Source organism: Plecotus auritus (assembly GCF_963455305.1).
Source record: "Plecotus auritus genome assembly, chromosome: 8".
In the NCBI taxonomy this organism is placed as follows: Eukaryota; Metazoa; Chordata; class Mammalia; order Chiroptera; family Vespertilionidae; genus Plecotus; species Plecotus auritus.
This window is the reverse complement of record NC_137782.1, coordinates 21,273,279-21,296,143: the sequence shown is the minus strand read 5'-3', so window position 1 is coordinate 21,296,143 and position 22,865 is coordinate 21,273,279. Positions and strand designations below refer to the sequence as shown.

At 46.7% G+C, this 22,865-nt stretch overlaps 2 protein-coding genes across 6 annotated transcripts in view; both read right to left on the bottom strand.

Moving 5' to 3' along the window:
- Positions 1–1,597: 1,597 nt before the first annotated feature.
- ADIG (adipogenin) lies at positions 1,598–9,424 on the bottom strand. Of its 2 annotated transcripts, XR_013961473.1 has the most exons (4): positions 9,174–9,380; positions 5,213–5,339; positions 4,489–4,700; positions 3,359–3,704 (listed from the first exon to the last, which is right to left on the bottom strand). XR_013961473.1 is itself a non-coding variant. In XM_080685089.1 (3 exons), the coding sequence occupies exons 1-2, from the start codon at positions 9,298–9,300 to the stop codon at positions 5,227–5,229; spliced, it is 240 nt and encodes a 79-aa protein (XP_080541215.1). In that variant the 5' UTR covers positions 9,301–9,424; the 3' UTR covers positions 1,598–3,704; positions 5,213–5,226. The 2 variants fall into 2 exon arrangements, 1 of the variants encoding a protein (XP_080541215.1); XM_080685089.1 differs by lacking the exon at positions 4,489–4,700 and having other exon boundaries at positions 1,598–3,704; positions 9,174–9,424.
- A 2,351-nt stretch (positions 9,425–11,775) lies between these two features.
- The window catches only part of RALGAPB (Ral GTPase activating protein non-catalytic subunit beta), a 90,817-nt gene continuing 79,727 nt past the window's right edge, over positions 11,776–22,865 (bottom strand). For all 4 annotated transcript variants that reach the window (XM_080685085.1, XM_080685086.1, XM_080685087.1 and 1 more), the window contains 4 exons: positions 19,848–19,956; positions 18,979–19,057; positions 16,298–16,446; positions 11,776–15,835 (listed from right to left, as the gene is read on the bottom strand). In XM_080685085.1, coding sequence (XP_080541211.1) covers positions 15,642–15,835; positions 16,298–16,446; positions 18,979–19,057; positions 19,848–19,956 — 531 coding nt within the window. In that variant the 3' untranslated portion in view covers positions 11,776–15,641. The remainder of the gene's footprint in view (positions 15,836–16,297; positions 16,447–18,978; positions 19,058–19,847; positions 19,957–22,865) is intronic.

Below are 22,865 nucleotides of genomic sequence, written 5' to 3'. Positions count from 1 at the left end.
ATCATTTCAATGCAAACCTTGCCTGCTACCAGGGGTAGTTGTTAGGATTCAGAGGGATAACACATGCCCAATCTGTGCCTGGCACCTGATGTGCACCAAGCATTGTATTTCCAGGTTGCTCAGCTTTTTGCTTTTGGCAACAATTCATGGAGCATTATAAAGCACCAGCCAAGCACTGTGCTCACAGTCAGTCCTCACAGAGGGTGTTCGGGCTGGAACTGTGTCCTGCCAGGATTAGCCATGGACATCCTAACCCCCGGACCTCAGAATATGACATTTGGAAATAGGGTCTCAACAGAGGTAATCAAGTTAAAATGCAGCCCTCAGGGAGGGCCCTGATCCAATGACTGGTCCTTACGAAAAGGAGACTTGGACGCAGCATGCGCAGAGGAAGACATGACACACAGGGAGACCCGTGAGGATGGCGCTGCCAGCAGCTGGAGGAGACAAGGAAGGTTCTCCCCTTCCCAGCACAGGGGGAGCCTGCCCTGCCTGCACCCTGATTCTGGACTTCCAGCTCCTTAGACCTGGAGATGTGACACCCCCTCTAAGCTGCCCCATTTGTGGTACTTTTGTGTGTGACAGCCACAGGAAGCAAATACAGAGACCGGTCCCATTTTGCTGATGGTGACACGAGGCCTGAAGGGATGGTGGTGGGAGGGTGAGGGGTTCAGGGCTGGGAAATAAGGGCGGGCCCAAGAGATGTGTCCTGACAAGGGCTCCAGAGACCGGGAATGGAGCCCGTGTCTCTGATGACCCCAGCAGTGCCCCCACCCCACCCTGGACTGTCCTCCAAGATTCCCGAGCTCTTGGGGCTGGGGAGACACACACACTATTGTTCTGAGTTTCCTCGTATTTTTGCAAACATCAACAGCACATCCGGAAGTGGCATGGTTCCAGTCCAGGATGAGCCCGGGGTATTGTGTGGATCCCGGGAAACACATCTCAGTTAAGAGTCAGGAAAATAGGCCCCTTCCAGGCTATGTGACTTGGGGCAAGTGACTTAACCTCCATGACCCTAGATGACCCGCCTCCCGAGGCTGCGGTGAAGAGCAAATAGGAGAACACATGGGAGCACTCAGCACTGGGCAGGCACTCAGCGCGGCTGCTCAGATCGGGACAATGTCTCTCAGGGAGCCTATCACTAAGTCACAGGTGTGCTTATCAGACACACACGTCCCTGCCTAACAGGACAAAATGCCAGGAAGGCAGCCCCAATCCACACCCAGGGTCTCGGCGCCCACTCAAAGCAGGAGGGCATCTCCCCACAGCCCTCACCACTTACCGGCCAGTGGCCCCGAGGAGCTGTGGCCCCTGCCTGCTGCCGGGTGCTCCCAGGGGTGCGACCAGCTCCCCTTCAGGGTCTGAGCCCCCAAGGCTCCTCTGGCTCCTCCAGAGAGGCTCGAGGGTCGGGGGTGGGGGGTGGAGGGTTGGGGATGACTCAACTGAATTCTCTGGGTCAGCATGGAGGCTGAACAATGGTCAACAACCCTGGACAGTGGGGGTGGGGGAGAGACAGTGGCCGACAGGGAGCAGGGTGGTTGGAGAAAATGCCAGACAAGCCAGGGGGAAGCTTCAGCCACAGGGGAGGTTTGTTATCAAAAGTATTTATTCAACACCAGGAAAGCTCCCAGCAAAACATAGCGTGGACAAAGCTCATCAGCCAGAACAAAGCGTGTGTAGACAGAGGGCCGTGTGTGTGTATGTGTGTGAGTGTGTGTGTGTGAGAGAGTGTATGTGTGTGAGTGTGTGTGTGAGTGTGTCAGTGTGTGAGTGTATGTGAGTGTGTGTATGTGAGTGTGTCAGTGTGTGTGAGAGTGTGTGAGTGTATGTGAGTGTGTGAGTGTATGTGTGAGAGTGTGTGTGTGTGTGTGAGAGCATGTGTGTGTGTGTGTGAGAGAGTGTGTGTATGTGAGTGTGAGGGTGGGTGTGTAAGAGTATGAGTGTGGGTGTGTGAGAGAGTGTGTGTGAGTGTATGTGTGAGAGTGTGTGAGTGTGTGTGTGAGAGTATGTGTGTATGTGAGTGTGAGGGTGGGTGTGTAAGAGTGTGTATGAGTGTGGGTGTGTGAGAGAGTGTGTGTGAGTGTGTGTGGGGGTGTGAGTGTGTGTGGGGGTGTGGGGGGTGTGGGAGGGTGTTATTTAGGGCAGTGGTCGCCAATCTCTCGGACCTCACAGGCGACCAGTGGTCCGTGGCCACCGGTTGGTGACGGTGATTTAGGGGGTATACAGTGGGCCAGAGGCCAGGAGAAACAGGCACCTTTGTAAGTACTTTCGGTGCCACCTTTTGGTAAGACAACTTCACAATATCTGCAAACTGTAAAGCACAGATGTATTCAACAAGCCCCCCTTTCAGAATTTATCCCATAGACAGCAGCACACTTGTATGCAAAGACAGAAGTTCAAGGGCGTTCACAGCAGCCTTGTCGGTGAGCACAGACACCTCACCCAGCAAATGCGATAGGGCTCGGATCCCAAAGGGCAGCTCCCCACCGCATGAGGAACCGGGCTTTAGCCCAGAGCCGTAGGGAGCTACAGAGGGCCCTACGCAGGGCGACGGCGTGTCTGGATCTGTGCTTTGGATGGATCGTTCAGACTAACGGGCAACAAGGGCAGAGCAGGGGAGACCCAACTCCAGACGACCAGCCAATAACTCAGGCTCCATTCTCTCTGCTTGCGGTGGTTGATGGAATGTGTGACGAGAGGGAAAGAGGGGACAAAGGTGACACCTGGTGAGACTCGGGAGGGCCTGTCCCCTCTACAGCCCATCAACCCTGCTGCCTCTGGGGGGCCGGTGCGGGTACAAGGACAGATTGGGATTTCTTCCAAGTGCCTCCCCATGACTGCCCCCGACACTCCAACCTGGCAAACCATCGGCCCAGTGGGCCAGGGCCGGCTCTGGAGCCGCAGAGCTTAGGTTCACGTCCCAACTCCACCATTGCAATTCAACAAGTTACTTGACTGCTCTGTGCCTCAGTTTCCCCATCTGCGAAACAGGGATAATCAAAGACCCCACCTGATAGAATGCTTGTGAGGGTTAAAAACAACAATGTGTGTAAAGTACACGGAAGAGTGCCTGGGACACAGTGAGCGCTCATTAAATGTGAGCTCTTCTTAAAGGAACCAGGTGCATGGTAGACACTCTGCAGATACTTATAAAGTCAACGTGGTTACAATCAGCCGGAAGACTAATTGAGGAGTGAGTCTGAAATGAGACAATGGAGGTTCAGAGCAAGATCCCCCAGTCCTTTGAACAGACGGGAAGGAGGGTCCAGGTTCCCAAACGGGGTCAGGAGGCCCAGGTCAGGGCCAGGGTTGGCCCAGGCCCCACAGCTTGTGAATGAATGGACATGGACTTGGTCAGGCCCAGAACGCACGTCAGGGTCTCCTGAGCTCAGGCAGCCCCTATTGCCTTTAATATGGACCCACACGCTCAGGCCCAGCCCTGCCCGAGGACCTCTTCTCAATTTATTTGGCCAACTTCTCCCCGTGTGACTGCTTATACCGTCTTCACAGCTGCAGGCTCCTCCCTGGGACCTGGGGGTCCTCCAGAGACTTTGGAGGGAATGAGGTGGGCATCCCAGAAAAGCGCCTCAGTCGCTGAAGTCCTCTCCCCTCCCTGGTGAGACTCTCCCGTCCACTTCGGCCATTGCCACTGCCCGGCGGACTCCAGGAAAACCAAGCTGGGAGCAACTGGCAGGTTGGGTCTAGGGATGACAATGGAATGAGAGTGAGAGAGGGCAGATATTGGGGGGTGGGAAGTGCTCTGTATAAATGGGACAGGGTCCCTGAGCAGAGTTTGAATATCTCCTTTTCTTACCCCACTAACTGTATGCAAACAGGACAGGCTACATAATTTGTGGGGCTCAATAATAATGAGCACATGGCTCCTTGTTACTAATAAAAATTTCAAGACAGCCACAGCTGAGCATTATACCAAGATGGGCTCTGCTGAACATGGGACCTTGGGTGCCCATACAAGTCACGCCCTGTGAAGTTGGCCCCAGGCACAGGACTGTGGGGAAAGGGGCCGCAACTATCAAGGTCATGACCCGGGAAGGCTAAGAATCACTGTAATTAAGGGCACGTGAGGGTCCCTGCTTCTCAGTCCCACCTCCTTCCTCCACTTGGCCTGGCAGGGGCTCCAAGTTGTGACCCATGGGGCAGAGCAGGGGGTAGTGACATGTTGCAGGGGCAGACTTCCGAGGAGGGCAGGCCCGGGTGGCCAGGGGAAGAGAGAGACGATGCAAGAGATGGAGGATGGGGCGGGACTGCGTGTGGGGTGGGAGGCAAAGAGAGCCATGAGGCTGACCCCCAGCATGGGGCTCATGCAGCCAGACCAGCAATGGGAGTGCTGTCATGGAGATGGAGAGAAGTTAGCAGGTCACATGTTGGGTTTTGCTTTGTTGGGTTTAGCAAAGGGAATAAACTATCCCATTCTAGCCATGAAAAGGTATCCAACTCAGAAGGAAGATTAGGCGAGATACACACATTTGGGGGTCCCTGGCGTGGAGATGGCATTTAGCCCCATTGGACTGGCTGAGGCCTCCTGGGTGTGCACAGCTGTGGGGCTCCATCACTCTGGGCACGTTGCCTGCGGCACTGCCGCTCTGCATCCTCGTTTGTAAAATGGAGACCAGGATAACATCCTCCTTGTAGGCTTTCATAAATGCGTTTGTGAGAGGGAAATGCTGAGCACAGGCCTGGTACCCAAGGAGTATCAGCTGGTGTTATTATTTATCATTATAATTTTATCCCTTATACAAACAACTATTGAGCCCCCACCGTGGCAAAAGGTAAAGGAAAGCAGAGCAGGGGGGCCCGTGAAGCTGGGAGAGATGTCCATAATAAGGAGGGCAGTCGGGGACCCTGCTGAGAGAGTGAATTTGAGCAAAACCTCAGAGGTGAGGGAGTGCACCACGTGGATGTCTAGGGGAGAAGGGTTCCAGGTGGAGGCAACAGCCAGGGCAAAGTCCCCAGGGAGAGTTGTGGGAGGTGAGGCCAAGAAGCAAAGGGTGGGGGACCTTTGTAAGGTGGCTCCCACATGGCAAGAACAGGTCTCCCACACAATGAAGCAGAAGGTTCTCCAACGCGGCAGAGATGGCAAGCTCTGCAATGGTGGAGGGAGTCAGCTGTCCACCTGGCAGCTGCCCAAGGCTGTGGACAGTCTCTGAGGTTGCCCTTCCCCCCACCCATCTCCCTAAAAGGGCCTCACCTGGCAAGACAGGCTCACTGGCCGGGCCTCTCCTCCTCTTGGCTCTGGAGTGTACTGTCCCACTCGGCTGGGCCTTTGCTCCATGGCTCCCAATCAAAGCACAAATCCGACTCATTTTCCTCTGAATCTGTGGAGGAGTAAGACAAAGCTTCTTGGATGGTCACATTCTGTCTCCTATCCCTGATCCACAAGGAGCCCCCTGCCAGGCCTGGGCATCCCTGCAGCCTTGTCTGAGGCTAGGGGGCCAGCCCTGAGACCTCGGGAAGACTTCAGGGCCTGGAATGGTGACCAGGGATCAAAAGATTGCTCTGTAACTCACAAAGAGGCCATGTTCACCTACTAAACAGGGAAGGACCCTGAGATGAGCAAACAGCCTACCTGCATTGGGTGCGGTCCAGGAGCAGGCACAGAGGAGACACAAACCCAACCATCCATTTGTCCACTGGTACATTCATTCACAAACATCTGGGTATATACTAGTAGGAACAATGATTTCCATTGCAGCCTTGTTTTGTGGTAAAATACACACACACACACACACACACACAACAAAACAAACACCCTAGAAACCATGTGCGTGCACGTCCATCATGAGAGTTCTTGTTGGTCGAAGTGTGGCACAGTCACACCTAATGGAGGCCCGCCTGTCCATCCGGTGGCAGGTCATGAAGCTATTACAACAACTGCATTGGGTCTATACCTTTCTACTTGCAGGATGTCTATGTGTTTCAAGCAAGCTTCAGAGGAATCTATGTGTAGAATCCCCCCCTCTCCTTTTTAATAGGTAAACAAAGAATACTCCCTCCTCCATTTTTCTTTAAACCTGCAGGTGTCACTAAATAGGTGCATGAGCTTGCTCATATGGCTTACCTTGGGAGGCAAGGGGAGAAAGGTGAGAGGGCAGAGGAGGTTGTTACTTTTCTTACTACATCTACTCTTATTTCACCAGCTGCAAAGAAGTAAAGAAGGCTGAAAAAGGCCCTCCGATTGCAGACCAAGAGCCGACATCCAAAAAGACGGAGCCTCATTGTCCTCATCTGTAAAATGGGCACAACAATAGCCTCTTCTATAATGAGGGTTAATTGAAGTGAGATTTGTAAAACGGGCATTCAGTAGTGTTGGCAGTTATCAGTTAAAAATCAGCGCCATGGCTTGAAGTGGCTGATCTTCACTAGATATGGCGATTGTTTTCTGAGCACGTACTATGTGCTACATGTTTTACATGCCTTTTCTCATTTAACCCTTTTAACGACTTCCTGAGGCAATTACCGATGTTCTTCATATTCTACAACGGGGAAGGCTCAGAAAGGTGATGTCCAGCTCACAGCCAGGAAGTGGTCCTGCTGGACTCAAATGCGCCTCCTGTACTAGGTGCCACGTGTTCCATTGGGTGCACTGTTTGAGGTCGGGGACTTCAAAGGCAGCTTTGAAATTAACAACTCACTCCAAGGACCAGCTTGAGGAGCGGTCAGGACTCTCAACAGGCATAGCCTATGGTGCTCACTTTTGTTTTACCCCTAAGTCCAGTTATTTGGGGTCTCCCCTCTTCTTTCTGCAAATTCCAGGGTCTCCCCCTTGAAAGGCATGCCTGGCTTGGTCCTCTCTCCCTATATAACGGCAGGGGGTTAATGCTGGCCCCATGGCCAGCTTCTCAGGGCTCACCAGAAAGCTTCCTTCTCTCCGCCCTCTTGCTTCCCCCTCGACTGGGGAAATTGCATACTCCTTGGCCACATTGGCCACGAGGCATGTTGCTCAACCCTCTGCCTCCTGGGCCCTAAAACTGCCCCGTGCAGCCTGGCCAGGCAGGGGTGGGAGGGGGAGTCAGAGCTACTCTTGTCTGCTTTCCACTGGATTCCAGGCCAAACTGACTCCAGTAAAGAGATCCACAGCAGATAGAAAACCACAGACGAGAGTATCGCAAGCCCCAGCCCCCACCAAACCCTAGCAGGCCCAGACCCTGGATTTGGGCCAGTTCCAGGCACAAGGACAGAACAGAAGCAGTAATACTGAGAGTTCCAGGAAGACAGAGACCATGAAGAAGGGCCGTTCACTCTCTTTAAGGACAGTTTCTGTTCATTGCAAAATTAACAAAAGAACCCTGGCTAGCGTTGCTCAGTGGTTAGAGCACTGGCTCACGCACTGAAGGGTTGCAGGTTCAATTCCCAGTCAAGGGCATGTAGCTGGGTTGCAGGTTCAGTCCTGGTTGGGGCATATTTACGAGGCAACCAATTGATGTATCTCTCTCACATCGAAATGTCTCTCTCCCCCTCCTCCCTTCCACTCTAAGACTCAATGAAAAAAAATATCCTCGGGTAAGGATCAACCAAAAAAATATTAACAAAAAGAATTTATTTCTTGGTTCCAGGTCAGATGTCAGCAGGTAAACTGCCTCTTAGGAGAAAGGTGAGAAGGGGTGGGGCAGGGCAGGTTGTGGATAGCTTTCAAGCAGGGCCTCCAAGGAGAATGAATTGCTGCAGGAAATCAGTACCTTAGACCTCAGGGAAGGTGTCCCTTCTCCTTCCAGAAATGCCACTCAAAGCCACTGCTATTCTTCCTCCTACCTTGACAAAACCAATATGGACTAGATTATTTCTCAGCCTGCAAGCACCTACTATGTGTACCTGTGCTGTGTGGCCCGCCCTTGCTGTGCATCTCTCCAAAAGGGCAGTGACCATTATTATCTCCATTTTGTAGATGAGAAAACCAAGGCTCGGGAAGGGCTTGTCCAGAGCCACACAGCTGGTAGGTGCCAGAGCCGGGATAGGCAGCCTTAAACACTCCCTCGGTGTGTGACCTTGGGCAGGTGGCTTCTCTTGCAAGCCTCAGTTCCCTCAGTTGTACAGTAAGGACTACTCCACAGGGTTATTCTGAGGGCTAAATGAAACAATACGCATCAAGTATTGAGCACAAGTCCTAGTGCACCGTGTTCAGAAAAGCCTAGCTATCATTATAAACTGTTGAGGGGCAAAGCTGGAATCTGGGCCCACATCCCCTAGACTCCAGACCGACAGCTGTTATAGCCACAGCACAGGCACGTGTGCTGACTCCACCAGCCACCGGCTGATGCCCAAGGGCCATGGTGCACCCTGGGAATGAGGAGATCATACTTTAAACAAACACTTTCTGAAAGCTCTCACCAGGAACTCCCGATGTTTACACCACGACCCCCATATCTGAAATCATGGGGTAGGTTAGGGGGTAAACTGCTCACCCTGTCTCAATGCCATCTGACCAGAGGTGGCAGCATACTCAGTGCCCTGCTTGCCCAGTTGGTCAAAGTTCATGGGGCTGAGGAGCAGGGGGTGGGAGGTCAAGCTGTCCCGAGGAAGAGGCCCAGGGAGACAGGACAGGCAGGGAGTCATTCCTGCCACGTGGCCAAGCTGCGCCCCTGCCCACTCCCAGCTTCCAATGGCCAGCTCCACCCAGCATGCTGAGCTCAGGACCCTGTGTCCCAGAGAAACCAGAGATGTATTACCCTCCAGGGAAAAAGGGTGAGTGGTCACTGGCCCCTGATAAATGCCTAAGGCTGCCACCTCCCATTGTGCAGTGTTTACTGCACGAGAGCACTGAGCTGAAGGGTGAGAGGGACTGAAACCCAGCCTACGCTCTGCTCTCAGAGCCTGTGCCCTGGCTGCATTCACAGGAAGGGACACCTCCTTCTAATTCATCTCCCCAGAGGGGTCACCACTTTCTGAGGGCCACTGCTAGCAGCAAAGACCTTCCGTGCCAGCCGTGGCCCTGAGGGGACACAGACACACGCACATACTGCTTCCTGGGCCAACTTGGGGATTCACCTGGACTCCGAGAAACTAAACTACCAAATCAGTCCTTTTTCCTTTCAGGTGACCACTTGTCGGCTCTGAGCCAACAGTGAAAATGCCCCCAAAGAAGCTCCTCTCTCCGCAGTCGTTTCCAGACCCCTGCCCAGCTCCAGGATTAGGGCCCAGCCTGGGTGGCTCACCTTGGCTAAGTAAGAAGCGAAACCAGACGATCAACAAGAACAACAGCAAGGCCACGGGCAGACCGAGCCAGAACACCAGGAAAGAGAACGTGAGGTCGTTCACCAGCGGCACCAGAGGGTACTTCATGGTGCGTGTGAGGCCAAGCCGGGCCAGCCTGAGCTGGGCTGGCAGGGCTGCCCTGGGGATCTGGTGGGCTGGGCCATGCTCTGCTCTCAAACCAATTGTGACTGAGCTGGTGACGTAACAAGGAAGTCACAGTGTCCTTCAGGGAAGGGAGAGCTATTTGGATGAATGGTCAGGAGCCGGCGCAGTGAGAGTAAGCCCGGGCAGGCCTGGGTTTGAATCCCTGCTAAGTTGCTATTGGGTTCATGCGCCACCTCCGGAATCCTCTCGTAGGATGGGAATAATTCTTTCCTCACCAAGCTGCTAAAAGTTAGAAAAGCAAGTGTTGAGATAAGCATTGCCCACAGGTGGGTGTTCATATATTTGAGGTCACAGAATCCTCTAGAAGCCAGCCAGGTCCCTGGTCCCAAAATTCAGGCTCCATGTGCCCACACTTACACTTCGTGGGAGTGGTGGGGACTGTGCAAACCGGATGGAGTGTAGAGCCTCTAAAGCAGACAGCTGTCCCAGGAACTGATGTGTGGGAAATGCAGGTCCAGTACAGCCAGCTCTCCTGACTTCTAAGAGAGCCAAAACATCAGAGATTTTATGTGAAATCTGCCAATTTAAAAATACTGAATCGAACATTAAAATACTGTTGGCTAAACAAAACAAGTCTGGTGGGCCAGATTGGGTCACTGGGCTGACATTTAAAAACTTTCTAACACATAGTAGGCCCTCTGTAAATGGTTCTTATTTATTGAGGAAGCTTTGGCACCTCTCCTTATTAGGGAGTTCAGTGAGGAGCTTCTAAGGCTTTAACCTCATTCCTTTATCTCCCAAGTGGGCAGAATACTCTCAAATGCCATTCTTACCTCCTCCCACCCCACCTCTCATTCACTCATTCATTCATGAAGTGAACCTCCACGTGCCAGGCCCTGAGGCAGGTGGCTCCAGAACTCGCAGGGCCTGATAAGCCCTGAGCTGGAGTCTGGTGGGTGCGGGAGGTCAACACAAGTGGCTGCTGTGTGGGAGGGAGGCAGCAGCACAGTATTCTCTAGGAGGGTCCTTGAACCACCTGCCTGTCACTGTCAGCAGGTGGGTGGGGGGTGCAGGGTACTTGGGAAACACGCTGATTTCCATGCTCACCTTGTTCTACTAAGTCAGAACCTCCAGGGGCTGAGGCTTGGGACTCAACACATTAATGGACAATAATTCTGCTGCAGACTTGATTTCGAGACCACAGCATTTCACGGAGCACAGGCTGGAAAGCTGGGCAGACCAAGTTCCAGGCTGGTGGAGCAGCTGCACGAAGTGGGTGGTGGACCTAGAGGGAGACATGGGCTAAAAGGACCCCCTTCTAGGAAGCCACCAGCCTGGGGAGAAGGGCAAGTGGGCCAGCCACAAAAAAAATGAGGGGAGCCCGGCCGGAGTGGCTTGATTGGTTGAGCATCGTCCTGTGCACCAAAAGGTTGCCAGTTCGATTCCCTGTCAGGGTACATACCCGGGCTGTCGGTTCCATCCTTGGTTAGGGCATATACAACTGATCGACTTCTCTCTCACATCGATGTTTCTCTCTCTCTCTCTCCCTTCCTCTAAATATGTCTTCGGGTAAGGATTAAACAGACAGCTAGATAGCTAGAGAGGAGGGAAGAGGGGAGACCTGGGGCTTAGAGGGCCAGTGTGTTTAAAGGGAGTCTTAGCCCAGATGTGGGATGACCAGAGTCCTCAGAGGAAGTCTGGGCAGATGGTATTAGAATATGTGTCCAAGAAGCAGTGCCCTGATGAGCTGTGCCACTCAAGACCCAGAGTTCAAGACCAGAAACTAAGTGGGCTGGGTTGGGGGTGATTTCTTGGCACCAGGTCCTGAAGGGTCTGGGGTCAGAGAGAGCAGGACAGCACAGGTGGGAAAGGCTCAAACACACATTTTCTTGTCAGATCTTGAAATGGCCACTGTGCAGCCAGCCCAGAGAGAAGCCTCCCGGGCCCCCAGGGCTAGCTGGAGGTCCTGGGGTGGACAGATGTGGACACAACTGCAGGGAGGTAGCTCCCTGGCGCAGTCCAGGGGCCACACCCTAACTTCACATGGAATCAGTGCCAGGCTGGAGGGAGCGGCTCTAGGCAAAGGCACCCATCCCTATCTCATGTGGCACGATCACCCACCATGTCATCTAGGCATTAAGATGCTAACCTGGCCCCATGGAACCATCTGCAGCCAAACCTCTTCCTTTCCTGACTGGCCAGCCTGGCAGAGCTTGTCCTCTGTGGGCAGAGAGCACAGTGTGTTCCGTGTGTCTCGGGACTGCTGCCCCTGGGATGTGGCCTCTGCTGGCAGGGCCTTCATTACACAAGCTCCTTCCAGCATAGAAGCCAAATACTTTGACCAAGTCTGAGTACTTGATGAGACTCCCCCAAACCAGGGGGAAACTCCACAGGTCTACAAAACACCCACACAGGAGTCAAACCCTGGCAGAGGACCAAAAGCACACACAACGTTAGTAGATAAGAATCTCCTTAAAATTTAATTGACTAAATGTATTACATTCAATATTCCATGGGTTTCTTCTGGACAAAGGATCGGCATAAATACAAACAAGCCTCTGGGCCTTCTTCCCTAACCAACGAAGAGAAAACACAGGAGGCAAGGGACACGGCGCCTTCATATTTACATTTCGCCTTTACTTTACAGTTCAGAGCCAGAAATATTTACAGAAAATACAATAAGAAAAAGGTCATGTCTTGGCAACATAGTGAAATTCATACAAATTGTATATATGGTTTCAAGCAAATAATGATACTGCTTATCTTTTAGCCACAACTGCCAAGCCCTTCGGAGGAGAAAGATGTTCTTGGTCACTGCAAGAGACAAGGACTTGGGAAACTTGGTTTGCTTCAACAAATATTTATTGGGCGCCTACTATATGCAAGGCACTGTGGAATCCCAAATTATACCTCTTCCCTCACCATTATAAAAAAAGAAAAGCATCTGAAGAACATGAGTTGATACTCTTGAGAAAAACACTATACAGTAAGTACATGGCTTCTTTAGCTACCAAGAAAAGAACCCCTGTCTGCTTCCACATTGAGTGGGTGGACTACCTCCAATCTCTCCGTCTCAGGAAAAGAGGCTGTCATGGAAATTCTTAAAACAGACCATCTAATGCAACTTATCAATTCATGTAAACATATAAATCATTTTTTTAGGAAGATATAACCTGAATGGGTTTTTAAGTGCTGAATGGAGAACTACTGCCAGCAGGAGTGTCAAATTATCTCTATTACACCTTTTACCAGCTACTTTTTACGAACCAAGCCTTTGAGCAATGCCAACTCCCACTTTGGGTAAAGTTCACCTGCCAGTAGAAATAAATATTCTTGAAGACTCTGCCTCTTTAAATAGCAGTCTGCAGAGCCTGATAAGAGTTCCTCGGTGCACGTAGAAGTAACCGTTTGTGAAGACCTCGCGATATTACTGGCCAAAGCTGTAGGTTTTTGTATTTATGAGGCCAAAGGAGAATGGGTTGCCCTGAAGTAGAGGACCTGGAAATGGCGATTAACGTGCATGCGTGTGTGTGTGTGTGTGTGTGTGTGTGTGTGTGTGTGTAGTGTCAACCCACAATGTAACTATTCCTGTCAAACAGCCAATGGGCAGGAGTAGGGGATACTTCGGGGGAAGCACTGAACCAAAGGGCAAGTTGGCTGAACAAGGAAAGGATTAAAAAGGCAAAAGCCCTGTCACTGCTCTTAGTGCTTCCAGAGAGAGGAAGAGGAAAGCCTCCATCACCAAGTGCAAGCTAGAAGATGAGGGACTACCTGCCTCTGTGCCTTGGGTAATGCTTTTCTTGTCACGAATGCCACGCTCATCCACCTCCCGGTGTACCTGTCACATGGCAGCAACTAAACTGTCTTAAGCCACAGGCCCAAGCGGTCCTGGCTTCCCTACAAAGGTTATGAATGCACTTCTAAAAACTGTTACTAGGGACTAAATATGCTCCTCTGCCATTATTCTACTCAAAGTGACTTTAACAAAGGCAGGTGGGTGACCTTAGTGACCATGAACTCAAACCCGTAATTCTAGTAAAAGGTGCAAGGGCTCTTACCACACCTCCTTTTAAAAGTAGATGTTATTTTGAACAGAAGGAACCAGCACCTGACGAAGTCTGCATACCTCGTCCTGTTTGCGCCTTACATACTGGACTTCGTAGTCCTGGATCCCTCCCTCCTCCCCTGGGAGACCACTAGATCTTTCAGGTCATAAATTCCATTCAACACAGATGTTCACTTACCAAAGCCATTCGAATTACAAGGAGTGGCTAGAAATTAGAGCAAACTACAGGATCAGGAAGCCTACCCCCAACATACACACCACAGTACATTTTGCTGACTTAGTAGTAAAACTAAGCCAAAGGTAAAAGATCTATCTGAAAAATCTCACTGAGGAAGTACACCTACATCAGCTATTTTTAACCTCTGGAATGTTATAAGCTGCACATCAATTTATAGCCTTATTTGTTCACAACCACTAGAACAAGGGCCCATTTTCCCTTTGAACGGTCAATCTGGAACTTCCATGAAAACTGTTAAACCTCGCCTTATATCTGCTGAGTTACTAAAACATTTTTAGAGTAGAACTTCCTAAACTTTATCATACATACCCCTCCTCCATGCTACCATCTGGAAAAATCAATTTATTGCCCAGATTACAAAGAAAATCAATTACTGAATAACATTATACCCTGAATGGAAAATGGAGTCATAGAAGGTTTTACCTGAGCTTAAAACAAACATGAAGAAAAAAGTATAGCAAACTTAAAACCAGGAGCCACTATGCCCACATTTCTTGCTCATACATGACAAAATACGTACTTCTGAAACAAGTATCTACACAGGGAATTAGGCCCTACACACTATCCTCTGCCCCCTAATTACCAAAACATCAAACCAAACAGACCATTGCATCCCTAACCTACAGAATCTATTGACATCAGATGTCGGGTGAGAAATCACCCCTTATACAACTGTGACCACTCCTTTTTGGACTTTAAATGTCACTTATTTTCTTAACATAAAATGATCTTAATAAAGAGGAAAGCGCATAAGAATAGGAGAAATGAGCAGTGTCTACTCTAGTGCTGTAACAGGAATCCTTGTAATGATGTTCTGGGTCTGGCCACCTCAAAACATTTATCCCTGGCAGAAAAGTAGCAGCGAGGTAACACGTATTTCCAAAACCCGGGCTGGGATTTGTTGTGCCTTCAGCTGGCAAAGTCCAGAAAATATGACAACAATAGCCATTTTTAACAGCAGCCACCCAAGCAGGTGGTCACTAATGCTTGTCAACAGTGATGAAATCCAGTAGCTCCCTGGGAGAGATCTGAATTAGTAGTGGTGAGAGGCTATTTCCTGAACCCCAAATTAGAATCCTTCATAAACTACTGCAGTCTCCTGCTTGGTCCTGAAATAAGAGACAATGAATGAAACCAAATAATTTTCAACCCTTGTTGTGAATTTATATTTCTTACTATATTACCAAGGAATTACGAATGTTTACCCTGTCATTATGTCACCAAGCTAGACAATACTAGAGAGTGTGGAGGCATCCCTGCTGTCTTATAACTTCTAACCCCACAAACGCCTCTGTCCCTTATTAAAGGACAGGGCCATGCCTCCGTATTAGATCTGCTCCTGGGCTGCCCAGAAACGAGGCCTTCAGAGAGGTCTGTGCAGTACTGAGCATAATAACTTTTTGAAATGTGGAGAGAAAATATGGAAGATTTTAATGCCAGACTTCATATCTGAGCCAAAAACCAGTCCACAAGTCCTCTTCTGTCAGCTGGACAGCTGGATGACAGACAGATGACAAAGGGACCTATGAGTGAGCAGAAAGTTGAGATTTCTTTCCTTTTCCTCCATGCTATCAACTTGAGTCTTCAAAGGTCCTGAAGATTCTGAGACATTTTAATTTTGAACACAACCTCCTAAAAAGTGAGGTATAAAATTATCTTCAACTTCTAATTTGCAAATTTGATACTACCAATGCATGTGTTTAACTAAGATGCACAAAAGCCTTTCTCCTCAAAAGGCTCAGATTTAACTAAAATTGTCACTTTTAAAAGAAAGTTTATGGCTAAAATGTATATCATCATTACCAGAAGGAATATGATTGTGTCTGGAGCCCATTTCACTAGAAAGCTGGAAGTCTTCTATCAGATGGGTTTAAATGTGTTTCTTCTATTCTGGTGATTAAACAGTAAACTCTTGGGGAGTGATTTGTTTTTATTTTTACAGTGATCACCTATCAAATTGTTTTACTTTGATATTATAGCCCCAAACTGGAGTTGAAGAGTCCTAAACAGTTCAAGAGTCTAAGAACTATAGTTCTTGAGTCCAACCTCCTGGAAAAGTGAAGTATAAAACTCTGGCTCCAACTGCTTGTTCCGGTACTTGTTGACAATGTCAGTGATTTTCTGTTTCCGGCGGACATGTGGTGGACTGTAGGAGTCACTTTCCAGCCTCTTTCTTCTACAAATATTAATTACAGTCTGCCTCACCAGAAAACCTTGAAAACAGAGGGTTTTAAAGCAATGTGAATAATCAGTCAGCAAGGTGAACTCTCGGTACTAAAGTGAACTATTCTCCACAAACTCAAACTATCAGCCCATTTGCAAAACTATCCCCATCCCCAGAGAGACGGACAAAACGCCATGAAGATAAAACTATCAGAAGAAATATACAAGGACAAGGAAAAACAGAATAAAAATCTGGTCTGATGACCCAGTTCCTGCCCTGGATTACAAACAGCTATCTTCATTTTCTAAAACTGAATTTTGTGATTTATAGTTCTACTCATACTTACTAGATTAAGCACAGTTCAAAGCTTGCTCCTTTTGAACAAAACAGCGTTTTTCTACACGTGAGCCCTATTTAGTAACATATTTCCTTATTTCTACTTGATTTTGGCTCATAAAAATATATTTTAAAAAAGACACGACAACTCTTCAACCATATGTGAAGACCTTACCGAGTGCTCGCCTGCTGACGATCATCCCATCCACAAGAGGGATAACCATGTTAAATTTTCCAGTGGCTCCTTGAATTTTTATCCGGAATAATCCAGTGTTTAAAGGGTGAATGAAGATGACAGGAACTTCTTTCTCAAGAGTGGTAGATCTTAAAAAAAAGAAAACACTTTTTATCCCAAATAGTAATGTGTAATATAAGACTACCCAGTGATTTGTTTTCAGGCAGAGTTTGATAAGAGCCAAGGGGTCACTCTGCTGAGGCCTCTTCCTGGAGGCCCCTGATGAAACACCCCAACACCTGACCCTAAATACCCATCACTGGGGCTGGGTGTTTTAAACTGACAAAAAGGCACTAAAAATGTGCTCAGAAAACCACTGGGGACACGGAGTGGAAGAAAAGGCCAGAGAACTCTACTGGGGGAGCTATGAGTTGGGGGACTTTCACTTAGTTCCTCCTCCTTGTAAGGAACAAAAGTGAGCTGAGCCAAGTGCAGGGAACTCCACACAGTCAACACTGGCATCTCAGAGCAAAAGTGGGACTCATGGGAACCCCTGACAGAATTTTTTTCAGGGGGTGGGAGAGGAGATAAGGAGGGGACTCCTCGGCAGAGGTGATAAATGGCAACATCTTGGCAGAGCCAAAGCCACCAAGCCTCTGAACAAGTAACAGCTGCTAAGGAAGCAATCATACCTTTGGGAGACTGAGTGACACATCACGAGTCAGGCACATGCCAGTGCATCTAGAGTTGCCTGTGAGATTCTGTGATGTTACATGTCAGGGTTACTGTTTTGTTTGTTTGCTTCTTTACACAAGCTTTCCTTCTATATAGGTAAAGTGATGCTGGCCAAAGCAACAGTGAGTCAACTTTTTAAGACATTAACTAAAAATCAATCCTATACTAATTCTAGCCTCAAGACAAATCCTAAATTTTGCTAATGTGCTAATTAAATACAAATTGTCTAACCATTTTAGAACTTTTGACATAAGAATATTGAAACACTAACAAAAATGAGTATAAGACAATTAAATGTTTTCTTTCAAAGAAATTGTAGAAAAATCCATCTCATGGAAACTATTTTAGTCTCGTCAGCAAGTCAGTGTCATGGAGAAAAAATAAAAACAGGACTGTTCTGAAGTGAAAGAGACTGAAGAAATTAATACTAGATGTAATTAATACTTGGAACAGATTCTGGTTTGAACAAATAAGCTGTACAGGATGTTTTAGGGAAAATAGAGAAATTTTAATGTAAACTGGTCACTAGATGAAATTAAGGAATTGTTACTAACTTTATTATCATGATAATGTTATCTTTATCTACTTAAAAAGTGTTCTTAATTTTTAGAGACATATACTGAAATACTTAGAACATCAGAATATCTCTAAATTGCTTTAAAATACCTTGGCATAAAAAAAACAGCTCTTGACAATTTACTCTGTACCATGCTACACATGTATTACATTAGAATTTGCTTAATAACTTTAAAAAATTAAAAAAAAACACAAAAAACAAAATTTTCCTTTTTTGTTGTTAATCCTCATCAGAGGATATTTTTTCCCATTGATTTTTTTAGAGAGAGTGGAAGGGAGGAAGGGAGGGGCGGGGGGGAGAGAGAGAGAAACAGCGATGTGAAAGAGACACATCGATTGGTTGCCTCCTACAAGATCCCTGAGCTGGGGCCGGGGATAGAACCTGCAAACCCAGGTACATGCCCTTGACCAGGAATCGAACCCATGATGACCCTTTGGTGCACGGGCCAATCCTCCAACCACTGAGCAACACTAGCCAGGGCCAAAAACACAAAGTTTTATTAATGACTGACCTCTTCTAGAAATTTTAAAATATGATGTTAAAATAAATTATCTTTACTGACTTCATTCTACAACAGTAATCTAACAATGTTAGACTAAATTCATCTTACATGCAATACAAACCCGATCATGTACAGTACACTGAAGGAACTTACTCCAAGTTAAAATATCAGGTTTAGCCTGATATCAAGGGTTGCTCTGTGAGATGTGGGAGATGAGGCTAACATTTGGATTTAGATTCTTAATTCCTTCACTAACTGACTATGTGATGATGAGGAATATTTTATCCCATTTGTAAAATGAAGATGATAATTGTACCCTTGGAATTATTTTAAAGTTATTTGTTTAAGCCAAAAACAGTTAAGCAAAAAACCTTGAAACTATAAAGCCTATACAGATACATTGTGACTATTCTGGCAATCATATTATTTTCTTCTTATCCCGTTTGTGCATGGGCCGCTAAAATAAAAATCTTAACAATTTTTTAATAAAGTTTAAAATATTTTTTCCACTAAATAGCTCATATGATGAGGATATTTTAACTGCTATCTGTCCAGAATGTTTTGACTAATATCTAATATTGCTACCCTACTATCAGTTTTCATGAATACTTAAATGCCTTCACATCTCCATTTGTCTTTTTGCTATAGATAAATGTAAAACAGCAATTAATTATGCCTTTTAAAAATCCTGCTAATTTGATCACCTTATGTACTTATCTACAAAGGTCTTTGGTCCCCCTAACTCCCCCACAATTGTTTGGTTATTATTGCCTTCATCCCTTTTGTTTCATAAGTCTTTCTTGATTAAACTGCAATCAACATATTCTTAAAGACGAACTGATAAACTTCAAGCAAATAAGAGTGTACCTCAGAGAAGTGCTACTGTTTGCAGTAGTTTCCACACCAGTACTGATTTCTGTCATCAGGTCTGAGAGGGGAAAGTTTTCTGGAAGAAAATAATAGCATTGCAATTAATATCTCCCTTCTATTCCCAAACAAATGATAGGAAATCTAATTTCCTAATCTCTCTACACAAGTAGGCAACAAATATTTGGACTATGCTATTTTACAATATAATCTTACAATATAAACCATTCCTCACAAATAAAGAGTTCTCCCTCAAGACATATTTTTGCTAAGTTCATCTAAAGCAGAGAGTTGTTAGAGAAAGTGATCTGTAGTCTTGGAAAGGGTTGTGGAGGGGCTGGAAAGCAACTATCACACTTTCCCACAAACTCTGAGCCAGATGAGATTCTAAGCTAAATATGCATTTCTAAAATTCTTATGTGGTTATATAAAAGTCATGAAGAACTTATCCATAGCAGAATTCCTAAGGACAAATTAATCTTTACACTAAATCTAGACAGTAGGGTTCCAGGGAAGAGGGTGAGGGAAGTTCTCCCCCTTCCCCAAAGTCCTAGAGTGAGTAGGACCAAGTGGCAATAGACCATTAACTATCATACCATACCAAGCAAAACTAAAGATTTTATATCCACTAGTCTCATCAAATCTTCACAACTATGAACTAGGGAACACGAGTGTCTCCATTGAACAGATAAATAATCCAAAACTTAAGGAAACTGAGTGGTGGAGCTGGGATGCAGACCCAGGTCTGCTGAATTCCAGTCCCAGCTTCTGGCTGCCCCACCACGCCTATGCTGCCATTCCTTTTAGACCTTTAGAAAGTCACTGTCATTCTAATTTTATTTATAGACAACATCCTTATAATATAGTACCTATATCATCATAGCGTTCCACCCAGACTACAGAAACTCTTGTTTCAGGTCCAAGGGGAGGCACAGGGCGGCCCTGAGGCAGTTTCTTCATTCTGGAACTGGGACTGAGCTATATGAGGGAGAGAAAACAGGAGAGGAGAAAAAAAAAAAAAAAAAGAAAAGAACTGGCTTAATTAAACTATAATCACACAGTCCTCAAGCTGCCCAATGACATAAGTATCAGATCTTGGGAAATCAGTTCTCTTTATTAAGTCTCAACCTAAAACAGAGAAATGAAGGCCTAACATCCTCAAAGGACCCCAATAAATTTAATAAAGAAAGAACAAAAAATCCTCAAGGGAAAAAAAGGTATATTAAGCTGACAATAATTGAAAATTTATAATTGTCATTACTAAAAATAAAATTTGCAGGCAATGTCTTAATGAGCACTTAAAATGATTTGAGTTCATCTATATGGCCAGAAAGCAATATTCTTTCCTCATCATGGTAACATCAATGATTTGCCTGGAAATCCTTATCTTTTAAATGTCCCACCAGCAAGTTATTCCTAGTTCTCAGACCAATTATAATTGAAGCCCCCCAAAATTCCTTTGTCTTGTCAGCAGAAAGAGAAAAAAAATGTTGCTTATGTCTTCACTATCATGCACAGTTTTCTTTGGCTTCCCTGCCCTCCCAGTCAGCTGTAAGTTCCTTTGAAAGACTAACAGAACTATGAGGCTCCCCTTTAGCAAATGGCACTCTGAGTCTCACCTACTTTCAGGACATGCATCAGACCTGAGTTTATGCTAAAGCCCTAAACAAAGTTATGTGTACAGAAGGGAAAATCCCATACTGAAGTTGAATTTTAAGAATAATGATGCTTGCCCTGGCTGGGTGGCTCAGTTGGTTGGAGCGTCATCCCATACACCAAAAGGTTTCACGTTCGATTCCCAGTCAGGGCACATATATAAGTTGCAGGTTTGATCCCCAGTCGGGGCATATACAGGACGCAAGTTTCTTTCTCTCTCTCCTCCCCTTTCTCTCTCTAAAAAAATCAATAAATATATGGGTGAGGATAAAATAATAATAAAAATAACAACGCTTGTACACACAAAAATATACATCTTTACCAGATGACCAAAGACCATGACAATTCCCCCAAATTCTTATTTCTATCATGACATTCACAGAAAATGAATGACCAAGAGATTTCTCCCAAATTAATGACAGATATCCAGGCACTCTCAGACACTATTTTCTTAGCATCTTGGCTCCTAATCAGCTTTGAATCTCTGACTTCCTACATCTGACTTCCAGCCCTAGACTTGAAAAGCTCCTGTGATTAGGTCAGGCCTACCTGGATTATCCCCCTTGGATTACCTCAAAGTAACTTTAATCACAAAACACTTTTGGCCGAAACCGGTTTGGCTCAGTGGATAGAGCGTCAGCCTGCGGACTGAAGGGTCCCGGGTTTGATTCCGGTCAAGGGCATGTACCTTGGTTGCGGGCACGTCCCCAGTGGGGGGTGTGCAGGAGGCAGCTGATCGATGTTTCTCTCTCATCGATGTTTCTAACTCTCTGTCCCTCTCCCTTCCTCTCTGTGAAAAATCAATAAAATATATTTAAAAAAAAAAACACAAAAAAAAACCACTTTTGCCATAAAATGTAACATCATCACAGTCTATCTCATCATATCACAAGTTCCACCCACTTGGAAGGGAATGACATTCTACAAGGGCAAGAATCATTGGGGGTCATCTTTGAATTCTGCCTAATACACTGACCCTTTTCCTGCTCAACTATTTTTTCTGCATCTATTGAGATAATGATTTTTCTTTTTTTAGTTTGTTAATTATTTGAAAATTCAGTATGTGATTAATAAAAAAAACAATGTGCTTTAAGAGTTTTCATTCTTTGAATTTTAAGGAATAACTATGCTGGCATTCAGAAAATGAGTACAAGAACAGCCAATCGCTGACTATGAGATCTGGCTAAAATCCTGCGTTACCATCCAATAGACTTGTTCATCTCCCAACTGTATTCTGTGAAATCTTTTTAAATATGGCAACTCCTGATTTTCAAAATCAGTCTACTTCAAAGTGTCCTATACAACTTAACTTTTTTGCCTAAATCAATTTTAAAGGTGAAAACCCCTCCCATATACTTATGTTAAAAACTAGAGGCCCAGTGCACGAATTTGTGCACCAGTGGGGTCCCTTGGCCTGGCCTGCGGGATCGGGCAAAACTGGCTCTCCAACATCCCCCAAGAGGTCCTTGATTGCAAGAGGGTGCAGGCCAGGCCGAGGGACCCCACCAGTGCACGATCGGGGCCGGGGAGGGACACAAGAGGCCGGCCAGCCAGGGAGGGACCGTGAGAGGGCTCCAGGGCGTGTCCGGCACGTCTTGCTCAGCCTCAATTGGCCTGACCCCAGCAGCAAGCTAATCTACCGGTTGGAGCACCTGCCCCCTGGTGGTCAGTGCACATCATAGCAAGTGGTTGAGCGGCCTTAGCATATCATTAGTATATTATGCTTTGATTGGTTGAATGGCCAAACGGACACTCAACATATTAGGCTTTTATTATATAGGACAATTTTCACTAGGGAAGGAGCCAAATTAAAATCCTTACAACGGAAGAATGGCTTCAGTCAAGTTTACACTTCTTTTGTCTTTTTTATTATTTGTTTTAAATATATTTTTATTGATTTCAGAGAGGAAGGGAGAAGGAGAGAGAGAAACATTAATGATGAGAGATAATCAATGATTGGATGCCTCCTGCACGTCATGTCCCCTACTGGGGATCGAGCCCGCAACCTGGGCATGTGGACTAACTGGGAATTGAACCATGACCTCTTGGTTCATAGGTCGACACTCAACCACTGAGCCACACCAGCTGGGCTTATTTGTTTTAAATAAATCTTCTTATCCTTGTGAACTAGTTCTGTACTCTTGCTATTACTTACTTAGGCACTTTCCAGTAAGGCTTAAGAGGTAACATGAGACCCTAGACGGTTTGGCTCAGTGGATAGAACGTTGGCC